General features: G+C 43.0%; 2 protein-coding genes and 1 pseudogene across 2 annotated transcripts; 2 read left to right on the plus strand and 1 right to left on the minus strand.

Annotated features, from left to right (window-relative positions):
* Positions 1–1,163: 1,163 nt before the first annotated feature.
* LOC115685538 (cytochrome P450 714C2-like) lies at positions 1,164–7,091 on the plus strand (annotated as a pseudogene).
* Positions 7,092–8,630: 1,539 nt separating this feature from the next.
* On the minus strand, positions 8,631–9,777 carry LOC115685544 (CASP-like protein 1C1). The gene is made up of 3 exons (XM_030610620.2): positions 9,513–9,777; positions 9,313–9,415; positions 8,631–9,062 (listed from the first exon to the last, which is right to left on the minus strand). The coding sequence occupies exons 1-3, from the start codon at positions 9,665–9,667 to the stop codon at positions 8,838–8,840; spliced, it is 483 nt and encodes a 160-aa protein (XP_030466480.1). The 5' UTR covers positions 9,668–9,777; the 3' UTR covers positions 8,631–8,837.
* A 1,940-nt stretch (positions 9,778–11,717) lies between these two features.
* LOC115685542 (riboflavin synthase-like) lies at positions 11,718–15,284 on the plus strand. The gene is made up of 2 exons (XM_030610618.2): positions 11,718–12,615; positions 14,911–15,284. Exon 1 carries the CDS (start codon positions 11,780–11,782, stop codon positions 12,611–12,613), a length of 834 nt encoding a protein of 277 aa, XP_030466478.1. The 5' UTR covers positions 11,718–11,779; the 3' UTR covers positions 12,614–12,615; positions 14,911–15,284.
* The last annotated feature ends 5,572 nt before the right edge of the window (positions 15,285–20,856 follow it).

The following is a 20,856-nucleotide window of genomic DNA, read 5'->3' on the forward strand; positions in this document are numbered from 1 at the left end:
ATTAGGCTTTCCCTTGAATTCTGCACGTCTTACTTCTGTTCGTTATGAACGTAATAGACAAAGCCATGTACAAAATCTAGCCGAGATCACCTGAAATCGAGGTGGCCTATAATTCTCTTTCTCTGAATGGAAAACCTTACACTGTCTGGTTCTTTTTTAAGAATTCTAGATGGCAGTCGGTATTCTTATGATTTTAAGCCTTAATTTTCTATGGAGATGCATTGAGATTCTAACTTTGATCGCTCGACAGGGATACAAAATTGTGTGGGCCGGAATTTCACGATGGCAGAACTAAAGATATTTCTGTCTCTTGTGCTGTCTAAGTTCACTTTCTCTTTGTCCCCCAAGTATAAATACTCGGGGATGCATAAGCTGTTGTTTAAGCCTGAACACGGGTACAACTGAAGATGGTGAAGAGCTGAAATTGTCCATCTTGTGTATTAATGTTTAAATTGTTGCATTGGAAGCTAAGTATAGTTGACGAAATTGTAGCTTCTTGTCCTCGTGGGTGGTCAGTGGCTTACTTCTGTGTAAATGCTAAGCTTAGTGACTAAAAAATTATTGGCTTACAGGGGATATCAATAAATTTGACGGGCAACCATTTTTTGAATGCATTCGGTAATGTTCAAAGGGAGATTTCATAAAGACGGAAGTTCTTGTTTAATGCAAGTTAATTTAGTACAGCATATCTTCTTGACTCATTTATGTTGGACAATTTTTTAACTAGGAACGTTAGGCATCCTATCACCTCGAACTCCGCACGCCTTACTTCTGGCTCATTATGAATGCAATGGATAGAGCCATCTACAAAATCTAGCTAAGGTCACCTGAAATTGAGGCGGCATACAGTTCTCTTTCTCTGAATGGAAACACTATACCATCCGGTTCTCTTTAAGAATTGTGGACGGTAGTTATACTTTAATGATTTTAAGCCTCTACTTGCAATGGCGATGCTTCCGGATTCTAACTTCTATCACTGGCCAATCAACATGTCCCTAGGTAGGTGAGCGCTTGGTCTGGTGGCTCGTTGAATTCTTGCAGGCTTACTTGCTTTCTGTAATTCGTCTGAAGATTTCCGTATGCTATTTAACGAGATAATTCTTATCATACTTGAGTTCTAGATGCTGCTGTTTTATCTGAACTCTTTTTATGTCCGTCTGTTTTACTTCAAAAAGAAATGGCCTCTTGGGCGTGATCCTCCCAAGCAGTGCTAGTTTCCTTCTAGCTTCGTCCAGTCGATTCGCTGCAGCTGTCCTTTTGATTATTCTTTAGGGAAAATTTCCATATAAACTTTGACCCCACCAGTGAAATATCCTATTAAAATGCACCAATAATTTGTACCAACTACGAATTTAAAAGAAGCACTTCTACCAACTAAGAAATTTAAAAGAGGCACAAAAAACAAACGTGCGAGTTTCTTTTTTCCCCCCAGTGGAATCAGGAAAACACAGTAGACTAGTTCTTCGTATGGTTAGCTCCGTTGTTTATACAAGGAAACCAACTTCTATCAGTTGTCCTTTAGCGGATGAATTGATGCTGTCCAATGAGTAAGGGGTCTACCAGCGAGGAACAGCACCCTTTCGTTTCCCATTTGCAGCTGGCAGTTTTATAGCTGCTAAAAAAGATAACACAAAAAGCCTGTCATACCCATTTTGATTCATTTTAAGAAGAATCAAGAAAGAGCTACGGGAACAATTAAGACATCAATGGCTACAACTTTAGGAGTCTTTATCTCTCTCTTTCTTGTAGGCTTCACATGCTTGTTCTGGTACCTCTACAATCTCTTCTGGTGGAAGCCGCTGCGGCTCAGAAAGAAGCTTCAGCAACAGGGAATCAATGGCCCTGTGCCATCCTTTTTCTTCGGCAACATCCCGGATATTAAGAAGATTCAACTGGAAATGCAAGCGACAAAGAATCAACAAAGCATCACCAATCGCGTTTCGCATGATTACATGTCTCGCCTATTTCCCCACATAGAGAAGTGGAGAGCCAACTGTGGTAAATATACTCTTTTCTACTTCACTCATTGTTCACATCTTAGTGATTGGGAGTTTTCACTAGATATGCCTGCAACATGGGCCGGCCATTTGTATTGTGTGATGAGCACGTGTATTTTAGGATGATCATATTCACCTGCTGAGAATGCTACTGTCATTGCAGGTCCAGTGTTTGCATTCTCACTGGGGAACATGGTGATTGTATGCATTTGCGACTTTGAAATAGTGAGGGAGATCTGTCAGTGCAAGTCTACTGAATTAGGAAGGTCCGCGTACTAGAGAGACAACTGGGGAATTCTGTTGGGTTATGATAGTATTGTCACTTCGAAAGGAAAATCCTGGGCTCTGCAGAGGAAAGTTATTGCGCCCGAATTCTTCAACGACAAAATAAAGGTGTGACTTAGCTAGGCAGATTCTATCAGAGTCACAGCGGCACAGTCCTTGCTTGAGCTGTCTTTGTTCTTGCACGTGAAGCAGTTAATTTTTGGCAGAAAGGCTATCTATATGTTACTTGTTTCGATTGGCGTAGGGAATGGTGGACATGATGGTTGAATCTGCCGTCTCCGTCTTGGGAAAGTGGGAATCTCAAATGGAGGAAGCGGGGGCAGTTGCTTCTGTAAGGGTCGACGAAGATTTGAAAAGCATCTCCGCTGAAGTGATTTCAAAAGCATGTTTTGGAAGCAATTATGTCATTGGCAATGAAATTTTTTCGAAGATTTTAGTGCTCCAGGATTTGCTAAGCAAGCAGCATTCTTTTGTTGGTCTTCCCGGGGTAAGGTGAGGGTGCCTCCTTCAGCATTAAAAAACTCTAATTGTGGTGTTGGTCTTTTTGAAGTTTGCGTTTTAGGGCACGTTGCGACTGATAGCTTTGGCCGAAGTATGGAAATTGCTTTCTAGGGCAAGTTGCGACTGATAACTTTGGCCTAAGTATGGAAATATGTAATTGAGAGGCAAATAGGGGCCTATCAAGATTAGAACTTAGGCATCTTGTTTCGATACCACGTGAGCTTTTGTGAGATCACTGTCAATTGTTAAAAAAGCTTAATCTATACGATGAAAGCTTGATTTATTATTTAAATATATTAACAGAGGGAGACATGATTCCGCTTGTTTACCATTTATTAGCTACCGTTTCATATGCTGTGTTACATGTGTAGCAGAAGTTTCTTCTGATAAAAGAACCTTCATACTGCGTATATCTTGCTTCCCGTACAAAAGGATTTCATATTAATCTTGCCGCTTTTTGACTTCTTAAAATTCTGGGTATAGGCATATTCCTACAAAGACTGCTTGTGACATTAGGAGGATAGCAAAAGAGGTGGACCGATCAGTTCTGAAGCTGATAGACAGTGATTACAGCGCCGACAGGCAGGGCTTCTTACAGGCCTTAGTCAACAATTTCGGCTGTGGATCGAGCGTCATCGTAGACAATTGTAAGACTATGTTCCTCGGTGGACATGAAAGTACAGCCACTGCCACTTCCTTCGCTTTAGTACTTTTAGCACACCATCCTGAATGGCAGGAGCGCGTGCGTGCCGAGGTGGGAGAGATCCTTGGAAATCAAGCCCCGAATATGGATAAGCTGCACAAAATGAAATTGGTACTTCTAGATTTTCTTTTGCCTATTATGCATATGGTTCATGAACCTAAGATTATGCGCACTGGGCAATGTCAAAACATAGTTTAGTCAGGGCAGGACCTGATCCCTAGGCCCAATTTTTGTAGTTCACTATATTATTCTCTAGCTTAATTAATCAATATTATAGCACAGTACATTCGACCGGACCGTTCTCAGGAGATATTATAGGTGAATTTTTTCATAGATCGAAACCAAGTATTGTTATGAAGTGAGCTTCCTTGGTAGATTCTTAGTCTATGAATTGACATATAAGTTTCACGTGGATATACGTAGTCGCATGTTGCCCTAGGCTAACAGAAAATCTAGGTATAGGACTACTTGGGTATCAGCTGTTTTCTCTCGATGTGCAGTTAAATATGGTGATTTACGAAACTTTGCGCCTATATCCTCCTGTACCATTCTTGACGAGAGAAACCTCCGAGGAAATGAAGTTCGGGGACTTTGTGATTCCAAAAGGCGTCAACATGTGGCTCCCAATCCCGTTGTTGCATCAGGATCCGGCCAACTGGGGTGACAATGCCCACGAGTTCCATCCAGAAAGGTTTGTGAATGGCATTTCTTCGGCGTGCAAACTTCCAAATCTGTTCATGCCTTTTGGGATGGGGATACGAACATGTGCCGGCCAGAATTTCGCAATGACAGAACTAAAGATAGTTCTGTCTCTTGTGCTGTCTAAGTTCACTTTCTCTTTATCCCCAGAATACAAACACTCGGTGATGTGTAAGCTGTTTTTTAAGCCGGAACATGGGGTACAGCTGAAGATGGAGAAGATCTGAAACTGTCCATCTTCTGTATGAATGTTTGTGTTGCATTGGAAGGCGCACCACAAAAAAGGATAGTTGACGAAATTGTAGCATCATGTTCTCTTGTGGGTGGTCAGTTGGGCTTACTTCTGGGTAAAAGCTAAGCTTACTGACCAAAAAACTCTTGGCTTGCAGGGAACATCAATAAATTTGACGGGTGGCTGTTCTTTGAATGCAGGTGGTAATGCTCATATAGAGATTTCATAAAGAAGGAAATTCTTGTTTAATGCATGTTAATTAGTACTGCATATCTTCTAGACTCACTTATGTTGGACATTTCTTAACTAGGAATGTTAGGCATCCTATTACCCTGAACTCTGTGCGTATTACTTCTGTTCATTACGAATGTAACGGGCAAAGCCATGGCAAAAATCTAGCCGAGATCACCTGATAAGTGATAAATGTTTAGATGTGCAGATTTGTTTATACATTAATTACGGACCTCATTGTTAATTAAGCTTTTTAGAGTCTCTTGATGCTGCAATTGCCTCTCAGGGGAAGAAAAATAACGAAATTGATGATCGTATTCATTCAATCAAGAGTATACACTAAAGCAGATATGTATAACACACTGGTTGATATTTGATAGTGTTCCTTGTAAGTCTAGCGATCTAGATTGACGGGAAAGATGATCAGAAATTGAAGGTGAAGTAAAAATTCGTCAAACTTCCAATACACTGTCTAAAGTCCTCTGCTGGGGTAAAATACCTCAAACTAAGAGAGGATGCAGGACAGTGAATGGAACAAAGGAGTATCATCACATACGATATGAGTCTGGAGAAACTGGCCCCTAGAGTTCCGCCCACATGGTCGCAGTACTTGGGGACTTAGCCTCAAATCGGTAGCCATTCTGCGCTAGCATTTCCATCCTTACCCACTTCAGCAATCACCACTAGCGCAGATATGCCTGAAGTTAGTAGCATGGTGACAATCTGGTCAAGAGTATGAGAAGAAAGTTGAGTTAAAAGAAGTGAGAAGCCTGTAGCAGAGTAAGCATCCTGCATATTGGTTGAGCAATGAAAAAGTTTCATTTCAGAGAAAAAAAGGTACGTTAAACGATAGTGCTGGAATTGCAATACCTCTTCTAGACCCACTCAATGGACGCCCTTAGCTGTGGGCTGTGTGCATTGGCAGAAACACTAAACCATCATCATTTTCTTTTGCTATGGTTTTGGAGCTTACCAAATCCAGTTCAGCAACTTGTCTCCAAAGCAAGCTCTCCGCTGGAAAAAAGATGACCAGAAAGCTGTGGGGGATAACGATGGCATTGGCAATCATAAAGTGCCTACTTTAAAAGTTTCACAGTGGCACATTTCTTGCTTGAGCTGTCCTTGTTCTGGCACGTGAAGCAGTTAATTTTGACAGAAAAGCTATCTATACGTTACTTGTGTTTTGCATAGAGAATGGTGGAAATGACGGTTGAATCAACCATCTCCGCATTGGAAAAGTGGGAATTTCAAATGGAGGAAGCGGGGCAGTTGCTTCAGAACGAGTTGATGAGGATTTAAAAAGCTTCTCCGCCGAAATGATTTCAAAAGCATGTTTTGGGAGCAACTATGTTGTTGGCAATGCGATTTTCTCGAAGATCTTAATGCTTCAGGATTCCCTATGCGACTTTGTCATAGTGAGGGAGTTGTGTCAGTGCAAGTCTCCTGAATTCGGTCGCTCCACATACCTGAGAGACAACTGGGAAATTCTGTTGGGTTATGACGACAACATCTCTTCAAAAGGGAAATCCTGGGCCCCCCAGAGGAAAGTCATTGCGCCCGAATTCTTCAATGACAAAATAAAGGTGTGAATTAGCTAGGCACGTTCTATCTAATTCACAGCGGCACGAATCTTGCTTTGGCTGTCTTCGTTCTTGCACATGAAGCAGCTAAATTTTTGACAGAAAAGCCATCTATATGTTACTGGTTTTGTTTTGCGTGGACATGACGGTTGAATCCGCCGTCTCCATGTTGGAAAAGTGGGAATCTCAAAAGGAGAAAGCGAGGGGAGTAGCTTCGGTATGGGTCAACGAGGATTCAAAGGTCTCTCGGCAGAAAAGATTTCGAAAGGAATGTTTGGGAGCAATTATGTTCTTGGCAATGAAATTTTGTCAAAGATGTTAGTGCTTCAGGATTTGCTAAGCCAGCTGCATGCTTCTGTTGGTCTTGGGCACCTCCTCCTTCAGCATTACTCTAAGCGGCGCGATGGTCTTTCCACAGTTTGCTTTCTACAGCATTCCCATGTTTCGCGAGTTAACATGATTCCAAATGCTTACCTTTTATCAGCTACTGTTTTAGTAAAAAAATTGCCGCTCTTTGACGTCTTGGGCCTTTCTCACCCAAAAAACGAGCACAAAGGGTGTGGCTTTCCTTCACATTTACAAACTGACCACTAGCCCCATCCACATAATGCGGGATAACCCAAGAATCTCCCCCTCATAATCTGTCCAAACTAGTTGGTAAACTGAGCTCTAATATTAGTGTTGGAAGGTCTTGAACTTCTCTCATCTCAAAATCTAGCTCAAAAAGTGAGACTTTCCTTCATATTTATAAAGTGACCACCAGCCTCTAGGATGGAAAATAAGTCAACCAATTTGTTCTAAAGCTGATGGACTGTGATGACGACGTCGAGCGGCAGAGCATCTTACAGGCCTTAATCAACAAATACGGCCATGGATCAAGCATCATTGTAGACAAATGCCAGGCTATGTTCCTTGGTGGACGTCAAACTACCGCCACTGCCACTACCTTTGCTTTAGTACTTTTAGCAAACCATCCTGAGTGGCAGGATCATGTGCGAGCCGAGGTGGTAGAGATCCTTGGAAATCAAGCCCCGAATATGGATAAGCTGCACAAAATGAAATTGGTACTTCTAAATTGTTTTTCGCCTGTAATGCATGCAAATCACAAACCTTAGTATGGGCGCCCTGGCAGACATGGGTTAGTCAAGCAGGACCAAATCCCTAGCCCCAATTGTTGTAGTTCACTATATTATTCTCTAGCTTAATCAATTAATGAATTATTAATATTTATGAATGTGTTCTTGGACATGTGTTCGAGCAGACCCTTCTCAGCAGATATTTTAGATTAATTTTTTCATGAATTGAAACCAAGGATCGCTAAGGAGTGATTCTCTTGGTAGATTCTTAGTTTATGAATTGACATGTAAGTTTCATGTGGATATATGGAGTCGCATTCAGCCTATAGGCATAGAAACCATCTAAGTACAGGACTGCTTGCCTATCAGCTGTGTTCTCTCGATGTGCGGTTAAATATGGTGATTTACGAAACATTGTGCCTATATCCTTTTGGACCATTCTTGACGAGATCAACGTTCGAGGAAACGAAGTTTGGGGGTTTTGTGATTCAGAAAGGTGTTAACATCTGGCTTCCAATCTCGCTGTTGCATCAGGAACAGGAACGACAATGCCCACAGGTTCCATCCAGAAAGGTTTGCAGTGGCATTTCTTCAGCGTGCAAGCTTCCAAATCTGTTCATGCCTTTTGGGACGGGGATACGAAATTGTGCCGGCCAGAATTTCACGATGACAGAACTAAAGATAGTTGTTTTCTTCTTGTGCTATCTAAGTTCTGTTTCTCTTTATCCCCTGAATACACACGCTCGGTGACGTATAAGCCGTTCTGTAAGCCAGAACACGGGGTACAACTGAAGATGGAGAAGATCTGAAATTGTCCAGATTGTGTATGAATGTTTCGTCTGTTGCACTGGAATCTGTACCGCGAAAAAGTATTCCCGATGAAATTGTAGCATCATGTCCTCTTGCGAGTGGTCACCGGTCAGTAGGTTTTACTTCAGTGTAAAAGCTAAGCTTAGTGACTAGAAAACTCCTGGCTTCCAGGGGATATCAATAAATTTGACGGGCGGTTGCTTTTGAATGCATTCAGTAAAAACTGGAGAACTTCTTGTTTAATGCTGCTGTGCTGCGTATCTCCTTGACTCACTCACGTTGGACATTTCTTCGCTAGTAACGTTAGGAATCCTATTACCTTGAACTCCCCGAGTCTTACTACTGTTAATTATGAATGTAATGGACAAAGCCATGTACAAAATCTAGGCGAGATCACCTGATAAGTGACAAGTGTCGAGATGTGCAGATTTGCTCTACACAGTAATCACAAACCCGATTGTCCATCAAGCTTCTCGAGTCTCTTGATTTTGCATTTGTCTCTCAGGGGAAGAAAAATAGTGGAATGGATGGACGTATTCATTCAAATAAGAGCAAGTACACTAAAGCAGATATATGCAACACACTGGTTGATCCTTCATAGGGTTCCTTGTAAGTCTAGCGTTATAGATTGCCGGGAAAGGATGCTGGGAAATTAAAGTCCAAGCAAAAATTCTTCAAACTTCATATACATAGTCTAAAGTCGTCTGCTGGGGTGTAAATCCCTCAAACTAGGAGAGGATACAGGACAGTGTGTAAGGAATAAAGGAGTATCATCACGTACAAAATGAGCCCAGCGAAACCGGCCCCTAGAGCTCCGGTCACGTGGTCGCAGTACGTGGGGACTTGGCCGCAGATTGGTAGCCATCCTGCGTGAGCGTTTCCATCCTTGCCCACTTGAGCAACCGCCAACGCCGCAGATATGCTCGAAGTTAGTAGCATGGTGACAGCCTGGTCCAGAGTACGAGAAGAAAGATCAGTCAAAAAGAAGTGAGAAGCCTGTAACAGAGTGGGCATCCCGCACGTTGATTGAGCAATGAAGGCTCAGTTAAAAGAAAGATCAGTAAATTAACCGATGAGTCCTGGGATTGCAATACCCCTTCGGGACCAGCTCAATGGACGGCCTCAGCCGTGGGCCGCGTGCATCGCCAAAAACACTAAACCATCGTCGTTTTTTTGTTGCCAAGGTTTTCGAGCTTACCAAATCGAATGCAGCAACTAGTCTCCAAAGCAAGGTCTCCGCCGGAAGAAAGATGACCAGAAAGCTGTAGACGCTAACGATGGCATTGGCAATCAGAAAGTACCTACATCAAAAGCTCTTCGTGACGGCAACTAAGAAGGCAAGCATGAAGTAAACCCGAAAGGGAACTAACGACGCACGACTCGACGAAGCAGACTCACTTGAAGGACGGAATGTCGCTGTACTTGGCTTCGAAAGATATCGAGAAGACACTGGCTCTCTGGCGGCTCGTCCCCATCACGATAGCCGCCGACGCGGTCGCTCCGAAGGCGAGTAGCCTCAGCACGAGGCCAAATAGCCTCCTGACCTTGGCCATGGATCCCGCAGCAAAATCAGTCTTTCGCTCTTTCGCCGGTCGGGCTCACGACAGCACGTTCCTCTCTGGGGGTGATACTTGAGCTTTTAATCTCTGTGGAGACAAGCGAGTGCGTGAGATTAGCAGGATGTTAGGAAGGGGAAGATGAGGGATGGTTCGCTTTCGCTTTCAGTATGACTTGTTCTTCGTTGGGTTTGGTTGGATATGCTCACCTGTCACCCCAAACATACACCCAAATGCTCTCCTTTCTCCCAACATTTCATTGGCTATCTGGACCTTTGTCCCCCACGTTACCTTTCTCTCGATTTAGATGGCCAGAATTCATGGTTTTCAGCAGCAGAGAAGGCCTCTTTGGTTGAGGCTTGAAGGAGACATCGCGTGTTGCATGAAGTTACAATTCAACTCCATCGTACGTGGCCCTTTGGGCAAAAACACAAGTTTGAGGTTGGAATGACAGAGAGGATTTGCTTTGTTATCTAGGGAGAGACAAGGACAAGTTCTCAGCATTCGAATTTGCTATTGAGTGGGGGAAATACTATGGTCCAATCTAGCAATTTACGGATCGATTCGTATGCAACGTGGATCGTTTGATCAAAATGAAAAACGAAAGAAAAAACCAACCGTCATGTAATTTTAAAAAGATAGCGACTTACGGACGATCGAGGATAATTACTGATGGTAGAATCGTCCATGCTATTAATATTTGAAGAAAAGTACGCCATATGAAGATAATTACTCGTTGATTGACAGGTTATGTTCAACCTAAGTTACTAACTACTTCGAATAGGAAAAATATAGATTCACCATATATTCAGATTGTTTTTTTTTTCATGAAAAGTCACGAACACTTGATATTTACCTAACAAAATTTGGACGTAAATTATTTCATGTGGAAGCTAACTAACTTGTCATTTACAAAGGCTTAATGGGAAAATTGCAATTATCGAGGATTATTACTAAGTATAGAATAGGCACGATCATTTACGTAAATTTAAGGCATTTTATTGCACTATTGGTTAATTATTAAATGCGACCGTCTATATAAGAAAATTACTAATTACAAGTGCAGCCGAGTTATGAACCACATAACGATATTACATGTAGATACAATCGTTGTAGGTATTGATTAATTCTGACAAGTCCAGGAAAATTACAATTAAAAATGAGACCGGTCCCCCTCCCCCCCTTTTTTTAGGAAGATGACACAAATAGTCCATGAATTTGGGCTCAATCTATTATGTGGTCCTTGAACTTTTAATTTGTTCAATATGATTCCTAAACTTTAACCTAATTTGCAATGTCGTATCTAAACTTTTGAATTGTTCAATGTGGTTCCTGAGCATTTGGTATATGTTTAATTTAGTTTCTAAACTATATGAAAATGTTTAATGTTGTCCCTGAACTTGAATAAATGGAATGAAAATATTGAACATTTTTATATAATTCATGGATTGAATATGTACCACAGGCTCAGAGACTATATTAAACAAAAAGTTCAGGGGACCACATTGAAAAATTTAATAGTTTAGGGATTATATTATATATTGATTCAAAGTTCAATTATCTTTTTTTAGGGATAACGGCACAAATCGTCCATGAGCTTTGGCCCAATGTGTAATGTGGTTCTTAAACTTTAGCTCAATATGTAATGTGGTCCAAAAACTTTTAATTTGTTCAATGTGGTCTATAGACTTTTGGAACATGTTCAATATAGTCCCCGAACTATATAAAAATGTTCAATCTTGTCCTTCCATTAATTTAAATTTGGGAACAATACTAAACATTTTCATATAATTTAGGGATTAAATTGAACATTTACCAAAAGTCCATGGATCACATTGAACAAATCAAAAGTTCAGGGACGATATTGCACATTGGGCTAAAGTTGGGACTATATTGAAAAAATTAATAGTTCAGATATCACATTACACGTCGAATCAAAGTTTAGAGACCATTTATGCCATTAATTTCCTCCCTTTTAAGTTTTATCCTATGGAGTCCTAAGAAAGAACACGAATGCACGTGCCGCTCACGTGCTGGAGCTTCAACTTCCGTTTTCCTCCCCCCAACTTTCCCGACGGTTTCTCGAATCTGAAAATTTTCCCGAGAAAAATGGCGCTCGCTCACTCCCTCGCTCCTCCACTCGCCGAAACCCCAAAGCTCCGTCCATCTCTCCCGCTCTTCCCACCTCGCGCCACATCGCTCAAATCCCGCTTCGCTCACGCCGCCATTCCCAAATCGTCCTTCTTCTCCCTCTCCCTCTCCGGCCGAAACCCTAAGCCGTTCCTGAGGCCCCGCCGGAACCCCCAAGTCCGATGCCTCTTCACTGGAATCGTCGAGGAAATGGGCCGCGTCGAGCAGCTGGGCCAGGCCGACGGCGGTTTCGTCATGAGGATCGGCGCGAAGGCCGTCCTTGAGGGCGTCAGCCTCGGCGACAGCATCGCCGTCAACGGGGCGTGCCTCACCGTCACCGAGTTCGACGCCGCCGGGTTCGCGGTCGGGCTGTCCCCGGAGACGCTGCGGAGGACGTCCCTGGTCGAGCTCGGGGCGGGGTCGATGGTGAACCTGGAGCGGGCGGTGCAGCCGACGAGCCGAATGGGCGGGCACTTCGTGCAGGGCCACGTGGACGGGACCGGGGAGATCGTGTCGATGGAGCCGGAGGCCGACTCGCTGTGGGTGAAGGTGAGGGCGGGGAAGGAGCTGCTGCGGTACGTGGTGCCCAAGGGGTTCATCGCCGTCGACGGGGCGAGCCTGACGGTGGTGGACGTGTTCGATGGGGAGGGTTGCTTCAATTTCATGCTGGTGGCGTATACGCAGCAGAAGGTGGTCATCCCCATGAAGAGAGTTGGGCAGAAGGTGAATTTGGAGGTGGACATACTGGGGAAGTACGTGGAGAGGCTTCTCAGCAGCGGGTTCGTCGATTCGATGAAGGCTTCTCGATCGTGAAGGTGATGATCACTCACTCTCTCTCTCTGTAGGTGGTAACTTGAATTTTCAGGGTGTGATTCACTTCCCTCCATCGCAGCAAATGCCAACCGAGATATTTTCTTCATTGTTTGCTCTTTCTAAATTGTCGGTGAAGCTATTTGTGCAGTCAATATGTGCATCATGTTTTAGTGGCAGTAATGAAGTCATTGATAGTTTGTGTTAGAGTAGAGTGTATGCATTCGTTTACTCAACTGCAAGATTTGAGACCGAGAAGAGAAGGTCGATCGCATAGCAAGGAAGGGGGGGGAGATGTGTGGCGCCTGATGAGTCGGAACGCCATGCTAACCTTCCCTCAGTAGACCTCGAGTGAGACATACAGATTTTTTCAGCATAACAACTGGTTTCGATTTGCCGTGGCCGTCATTAGGAGAGCAGCATTAGCTTATGACTAGTTTGCGTATAGGAGGCCAACTACGTTTTCAAAGACCCTCAAAGATGATAATTATATCCCATCTCTAGGTTCCTACATGGACATTTTAACGCCACGTCTGCGAACTAGATGTATAAACCATTCTGCATCTCACTTCGCCCTAACGCTACAAAGCTCCACTTTTCAGTCTGCATGGGAATGGGAGAAGTCGGAGTGCGATACTTTCCCTACCCAATTTCCGCAACACCCTCGCTGTAGGCTATACTGTCACTTGCTTGTGTTCTTCAACAATTACTGCCGCTCTCTTGGGACTGACATTAGTGGCAAACGCTCGTAGATGACTCCACTCCATCAGTTGCTGCCTCCGATCAAAGCTATTCGTGATTCTCCAGTCACTTGTGCTCTCCTTGACGAGTGTGGCATTAGGAGCGAACTACGCTTCCTTAGCAAACACTTTCTTTCTCGTACTAGGCTTCTCTTGATCTTAGCAACCTATGGAGGTTTTCTCTTCTTATTGCAAAACGTTGCAACAAATCTCTTCTTGGCATTCGCCCATATAGTTTGGGAAACATGCTCTTATACCAGTTGTCACGAGCCACAACTTTCCTTGCTGAAGACAAGCCCATGCAAGACCGATGAGCACGAACACCAAGCTGACCTTCCCTCGACAAATCTTTCGCAAGGACAGTTTGGCAAATTGCATCCTTATCAATGATCGCACCCTGCCCACTTTAGCTCGTGTATCCAGTCTGTCAAGTGAGACATATAGATCACTTAGGCATAGTAGCTGGTTTCGGCCCGCCGTGCCCATCATCAGGAGAGCCGCATCAGTTCTCGGCCATTTTGCGCGTGGGAGGACAACTCTGCCTTCAGAGATTCTTTTAAGATGATAATCATCCCATCCTTAAATTTCTAATACATACACATTGTCACCACTCTCATAAATCGGTCGTGTCAACCCTTATGCATCTCTGACACTTACCTTGATCCACATAACTTCACTTTTCAGCTCACATGGGTATGGGAGAAATCCTACCATGACATGTAGACATCGCCATTTACTGAGAAGATGTCTCCAATGATCGGTTCATGTATGAGGATGGTGGCACAAACACGAGATGCTGGCTTAGTGGTTCAATAAACGTAGAGGTTTGTCCTGTAGGAGAGCTGAGCGCCATACATGTTCGATTTTCTGTATCTTTGAGTGCTTGTAAGCGCCTGGTATGGTAACTTAGTTGGTCCACAAGGTCATTGAGTTGTTTTGACGTTTCTCATTGGACTTTCATCCGCAAAATGCCTGGTACAGCGACATGCATCTCACAATTGGGAGAGTGAAAATTGCTATCAGTTCACCCAAAAACAAAGGCTACTGGCCCCCTTATAGCAATGACTTTTCTTGTAGCTGTTTGAGGAAACATAGGTTGTGGTGTGCCCTTTCCTTATGGTTACATGGCTGTTCTACACCTCCCTTGCCAAGTTTGTGATTTCTACAGATGGTTTCTTTTGACTTTGCTTTTCTGCCTGGTAAAAGTTCTAATGCCTTCATATGAGCTAAGACTTGAATCACCTTTATAGAAGATCCTTATCTTCTTTCGATAATCGGATTGAAAGTCAACGTGATCCTTCTTTTTTTCTGTTTGGTATCATTGAATTTCCGATATCTGTCATCTTAATTGTAGCATGTCGCAGAAAGAACAGCTTCTTTAAATGATGGGATAAGGATTTCTACAATTTTTTGCTTTCCAAATGCCAAAATGCTGGCGCTTTGTGCTTTTAAGTTGGCCTTTTATTACTGCCCATTTTTGTTTTTCCATGATTTTTCAAGGCATAAGTGAGATGGGATTGCAGCTTAAATGGAACTTGATAGTTCTTCTTTTCTTGGCAGGGATGACTATGGTCGGCTGCTACTGAAAAGTTTGTTTCTCTGTTGTTAGTGTTGCTGTAGAACTGGGCTTGGAGTTTTATCTGCTGTGAAATAAACGATTTCAAGGCTTGACATGGATTTTTCAGGCAGCTGCCTCAATCCTTACTGTTTCAAATGCTTGTGCCTCGTCTCCACAAGATTCCAATCAAGTTAACCTCTGCTGAATTTAGTCTGTGGTTAGCGTTCATCTAATGGGTAAGCAAGAATTGGCCCGGTGGTGACATTTTTGTATGAGATGCACCTTTTAAGAGAGTCAAAATTGTTCCAATGACATTGATAGAAATAAGAATAAATTAACAGGGGCCCTGCAGTACCCACTTAATGCTTCTGTTCAACCTATTCCTTTACTTGCTGCGGCTATGAACTTCTGCCATCATGGTTAAGAATAATGTTATGATGCCCGCTTATAATGGGGTGGGGAAACACTTTCAGTATGCTCACACGCGAGTGAATGCACATTAGCAGCTTGTGTCAAGTTGCGCATTTTTCTTGCTGAAGAAGACGCTTCATGGAATGCCAAAGTGCTCAAAAGAAAGGTTCTTTTATTGTTGTATGTAGTAGCGGATATTGGTTGCTTCCTTGTTACCTTTATATACTTCTCTTCGGAATTCCACAGTTTTGAGGTGCCGATCCTGGCAACCATTGTTTGTACTCAAAACCAAAGTCGGAAAATCAGATCATATGCGGACTCCTGTTGGTCGTGCCCATTTCAAGGTGTCTAGGATGGCCGTAAGAAGCCATTGTATTTTGGGTTAAATTTTCTTCTACTGGTCATCTTCTGAAAAAAGAAAGGTGCTATGAGCAGGATCTTGTCCGAGACACTTATCCATATGACAAGCTCGACTGTATAATGTTTGTGCTGTAACTATATTGGCATTGTTTGTCGTTCCTTTTCCTCACTTTGAATAGGAACCTAGTGCCACAACTTTTTTCTGCTGTTTCTTGGCATATGGCTCTTCTCCGCCGAAAGTCATTCTATCATTTTCCTTTGCCTTGACCTGTGGGAAGTGGATCGTTGTGTCACTATCTGCACCTTTTTTTTTGGCTCCATGATAGGGAATGGTGGGAGGTTCCGGATAGAGTTTATACTTTCTGAAATGGGACTTTTCTTTGCCTCTTGCAAAATCAACTCCACATGCCTGTCATTCCATTCCAAGTCATATCACATGCTTGTCCTTGTCCACACTCGTTGGAATCCCCAGAGGATTTCCATTTTTCTCGCACGAGCTCATGCTTCTCTTACATGTGCTGTCACTTCTAACCTTTTTTAAGTAATTAAATGTGGCTCATATTGGTAGGCAAATCCTATGATACTTCTTGCCTAATGGCCTCTGTACTTTTCTGTCTACTACACAAATCATGTTGGGATGAAACAGAGGGCTTCCTAATGCACCAGTCAGTCCTAAACGTTCATGCTTGAACAGGAATCAATACCAGGAAAGCATTTCTATGGAACTGATCATAGAAGGCTTTGGGCTCTTCTAGTCCTTCACATGATTCATTATGGGTGCATCGGGTGGCTCGCGACATGCTACAAGCTCCGTCTTTTTCAGTCATTAGCGATCAATCTCGTACCTGCATAACCGATGAGGTATTGAGGATCGACCCTCTTGACCAACTCTCGACTCCTAGCTGTGGGGGAAATTACCTCGCCGTGGTTGCTCGAGGACGGCGCGATCAATCCTCAGATTCGCAAAGTAACCTAGCGATCATGACTAGCCGTTTCGGATTTTGTTCGCCGGAGCTCGTCCAAACGGACGCTGCTCTGCTTTGCTTTCTTTATCAGCCGTCATTGAATTTCTTAGTTAACTTCTTTGGTCGTCCATCTACAAGGGGACAAGCTTGCCAACACAAGCAATTTTGTTAGATGAGCCAACAAAGAGTATGCCAAACAACCCACTCATCGGTGGCCGCGTTGGTTTGCGCTCAGTTCCTTTCACGAGAGGTCCTGAGTTCAAACTCGCCCATCGGTGATTTAAGTGGAGGGTCGTGGCGGTGGGATGCTGCGCTAGCCCCCCTCGAGGACTAGTCGGGCATCACCGCTGGTTTGAGCCCTAACTCGCCGGCCGCGCGGACACCTCGATTATCAAAAAAAACAAAAGAGTATGCCAAACAAGTTCGTCGACAGCATCCTATGCCAAATAATTTCGTCAAAATTAGTTTAAAAACAATCGCGATCTTATAGCTTTCGGACAAGACTCTAGATATGCGCACCGTTTGTATTAGGCTAATCGAGAGCACATAACTGAAATTGCCCAAAATTAGGGATCATATTACCCGTATAATTCCCGTCGAAAATCAAAATCATCATCATTTCACTTTTGTTTTCCAAAAATGTCCCTCTACTTTCCATAAAATGCCACCAATCGTCCTTGGACCGTTCTAACGATGGATTTGGTGGAGATGTCAATACCGCCGTAAAAATATACTACGCGATGTTATCGCCATTGAAAATTTGCTACGCGAGAGCTTCGACATGTCGCGGCCATGGATGCTCAAGCTCAGACGCAGCAAGAGTCAAGGCTAGGGTTTTTTTTTTTGTCTAATAATTTTGATTTCACTATTTTCCTGTTATTTTGTGCATTTTTAATTATTCATTATGGCTTCTTATATATATTTTTTCTATTTCATTTAATCCACATAAGCTTCCCAATCGCCAACTCAGCTTTCCCGGACGCCAACCCAGCTTCCCGACAATCCATATCAGCAAAAACCAGCCGGATAGAATAGAAGATTGACCGAGAAACGAATGGAGCAACTTTCTGAAAATCACACGGACGGTCTAACCGAAAGAAAATAAAAATAGACGGATGGTTTCGATTTTCGAAAAGAGAAGTAGGAGGTCATCACACTATTCCCACAAAAATCTTCCTTCACCTCGTTCTTCATTGCATAACATATTTTTGTTTTGTTGCTGCCTCCTAGATTCCTTGTCGTTGTTTCCCACACGTCTGAACTATTCTCATGACTTATGGAGCTTGCCTATGTCATGTTTTTGTCAAGGTCAAAAAGCAAGAAAATCCCCAGATATCAAATTGAGCGGTCGATAGACGTAGTCAATGGCTTGCAATTGCATCAGAGGAACAAACCATGATCGAATATCATAATATCAAATGGAGGGGAGGAAGGAAAGATCATCTTTCGAAGCGTGACTTCGCCACTAAAAATTCAGGAATAAGTACTGAGCCGCACTTTGCCCTTTGTGGAGAGCCAATAGGATTCTTTCCTTTGCCTTTATGGGCTCTCCTGTGCATATGTTTGACCTTTGGAAGTGGCGCTTTTCTATATCTCCATTGTCATTATTGTAGCATCTTCATCTTTCATTCCCCTCCAATTCCGTGGCATGGCATGGCATGCCACTTTTGCTCTGATTCATGGAAGGGATTCGTTCACTTTCACATAGCCACTTTCGTTGAGCTGGTCCTTAGGAAAAGAGCCCTGAATGGGTCTCTGTGTACTGTTCTCGCATCTGTCGTGTCGCGAGATGCCCCCGTGTGATGCGTGGTATCCGGTATTGTACAGACCGCCAAAAGAAAAAAAGGCGGTGCTTCGAGATTGCTGACTAGAAAATGGTTCACATTTTACCTAACCCAACCCACTTTGTGACTTTTTCTTCACTCTCCATGAGAAAATAATGGACTTCTTGAACCGTTCTAATTTTAGAGAAGTGTTGGTGCGCTCGCAAGATGGCCTAATTTCACCTTTATTAAAAATATCAAGACGGCTTCTTTTTTCCCCATTATTTTTATTGTTATTAATTTTGTAAGTTTCATCTGTTAGTTATTAGAATATATCTTTCCATGGTTACATTTGACATTGTTATTTTTATGTAATATTCTAATATTAGTTTTTGTCATTGCAATCCATGGTCCGAGTAAATTATCTTTTTCAATATCTTTGTCATTTCAATTCCTCCGCATTATCTGTTGCTGTAATTTTATAAATTCAATACCAAGTACTAACTTTCTCTTATTCTTCGTTGCGACTCAATATAGAAATTGAAAATTCTATGCAATGTTGAAAGATAATTCTTTAGCATCTTACAGTCGAAATAGCAATTTTATCCAAATAACATATACCCACGAAGAGCTTAAAACGAATTAACTAGGTGGATTAAGATTTTCATAGGTTGGGTTAAACACGTAAATGTTTTAGCAAATGGTCGGGTCAAGGACGTGACGAATCATGCATGGATTACTAAATTTCCGTTGGATATAAATGCGTCAATTTAGATCAGATCATTTCTAACCCAAATCCCACTCGAGCCACCCATTTGACGGCCTTAGCGAGTATATTAATGTATCATCCATCCATTCACTCGCGTGTAGGTTGGCACCTCACCCGATCTATCAGGTTAGCCCGGAGGTTGTTCGATAGATCGGGATCCGTCTATCCACGACGACGGGCTTCCCTTCGACATTAGACAAAAAAAGAAAAAGAAAAAGAAAAAGAAAAAAGAAGAAGAAGAAGCTAGAAATGACTAATGAGCAAAAGTGGGAGATATGGTCGTTTCGGAGCATGACCGTGCCGACGAGAATGTCAGAATTGGCAGGGGCGGGGATGGGCCGAATTGGGAAATTGACGTCTACGAACCTCCAAAAACGTCTGTCGTTTTTATCTCCAACTCTCTCTCTCTCTCTCTCCGAACATCTAGTGCTAACGCGTGAAACCAACCGCGGCTCACGTGGCCCCATCGTTTCCATACACGTGTCGCCGGATGATTGGGCTGTGGTGGTAGTTCAAAGTGGCTGGGGGACAGGACTTGAAGCTTCTCTTCTCAGCCAGTCGTCCCTTGGAAAAAAATCAGCATCGACGTGCCGCGGAAGTACTTCGGAGCATAGCCATTCTTTTGGTACGAAAATACCCCTCCCTCGTTACGTAACTGCCCACTCCTCCTCGTAGCACGCGAGACGTCATTTATTTATCGACCGCTGAAAAGGTTGTCCGAAACCCTTCGAGCACCCGATTTTGTCTTCACGGAGCTTTGTTACAACCCCCCGCCCAAAAGAGAATGTTTCAATCGGGCTAATTTGAATCGAGATCTCGAATACTGCTTAATGACATGCTCATATCCTATTCGATCGCGTCTGATGAAAGACGTGCGATTTCTCGATGATACGGCAGTTTTCATTCTGCACGATGTGGGCCGGTAACGTGATTTACCATGAGATGATACGAGTGCCGCCCATGCTATCAATCGAGCAGTTTCTTCTCCGACTCCGTGAATAAATTATGAGCTTGCTCCGATTCATAACTACTAGATGGCGTTTACGCCGTCATTATTTCTTTATGGTTAGTAAGAATACGCTTAACAAGATCGAGGTACTGGCGATTTGTTTTTCGACTAAGAGATATATCTCAACTGAAATTCAAACGAAACTAAATAAAATAATCACGGTCGGAATCAAATGGTCATGTCCAGAGAAACCTTTCCTTTATGCATAACATAAATCTAACATCCGACCCATTTTGATTTTTTCTTTACCCGAAACACCCGAACACTTCCATGATACACATATGTCGACATGTAAATTCACGTATAACCGTCGCTCTGATTGTTCGAAATTTAGATAACATTTTGAATTTTTTTTTTAGAGGAAAAGACAAAGTCTCTTTCAATTTAGGCGTGCCGCTGAGGTGAAAATATTCCAAAAATCGATCCTTCTTTCTTCGCCACGAGATTTGATCTTTACTTCCTATTGGAGCTCGGAACTTTTGATCGGGTCCTCACTTCTTCTCCAGCAACCCCTCGTGCGGGATCGTTGACTTTGACTCGCCGGGAAATCGAGACCTTCTAACTCAGGAGAAAATAATCCCATTGGACGAGAGACCCGAGAAAAACACAAAACCGAAACAGCGCGGGGGGGGGGGGGGGGGGGGGGGGGCAAAATGGTAATCTCGCACGCC

The sequence above is a fragment of the Syzygium oleosum genome, unplaced genomic scaffold (genome assembly GCF_021117445.2).
Source record: "Syzygium oleosum isolate NSW1041296 unplaced genomic scaffold, Sole_v2.1 Sole_v2.10, whole genome shotgun sequence".
NCBI classification, from domain to species: domain Eukaryota; kingdom Viridiplantae; phylum Streptophyta; class Magnoliopsida; order Myrtales; family Myrtaceae; genus Syzygium; species Syzygium oleosum.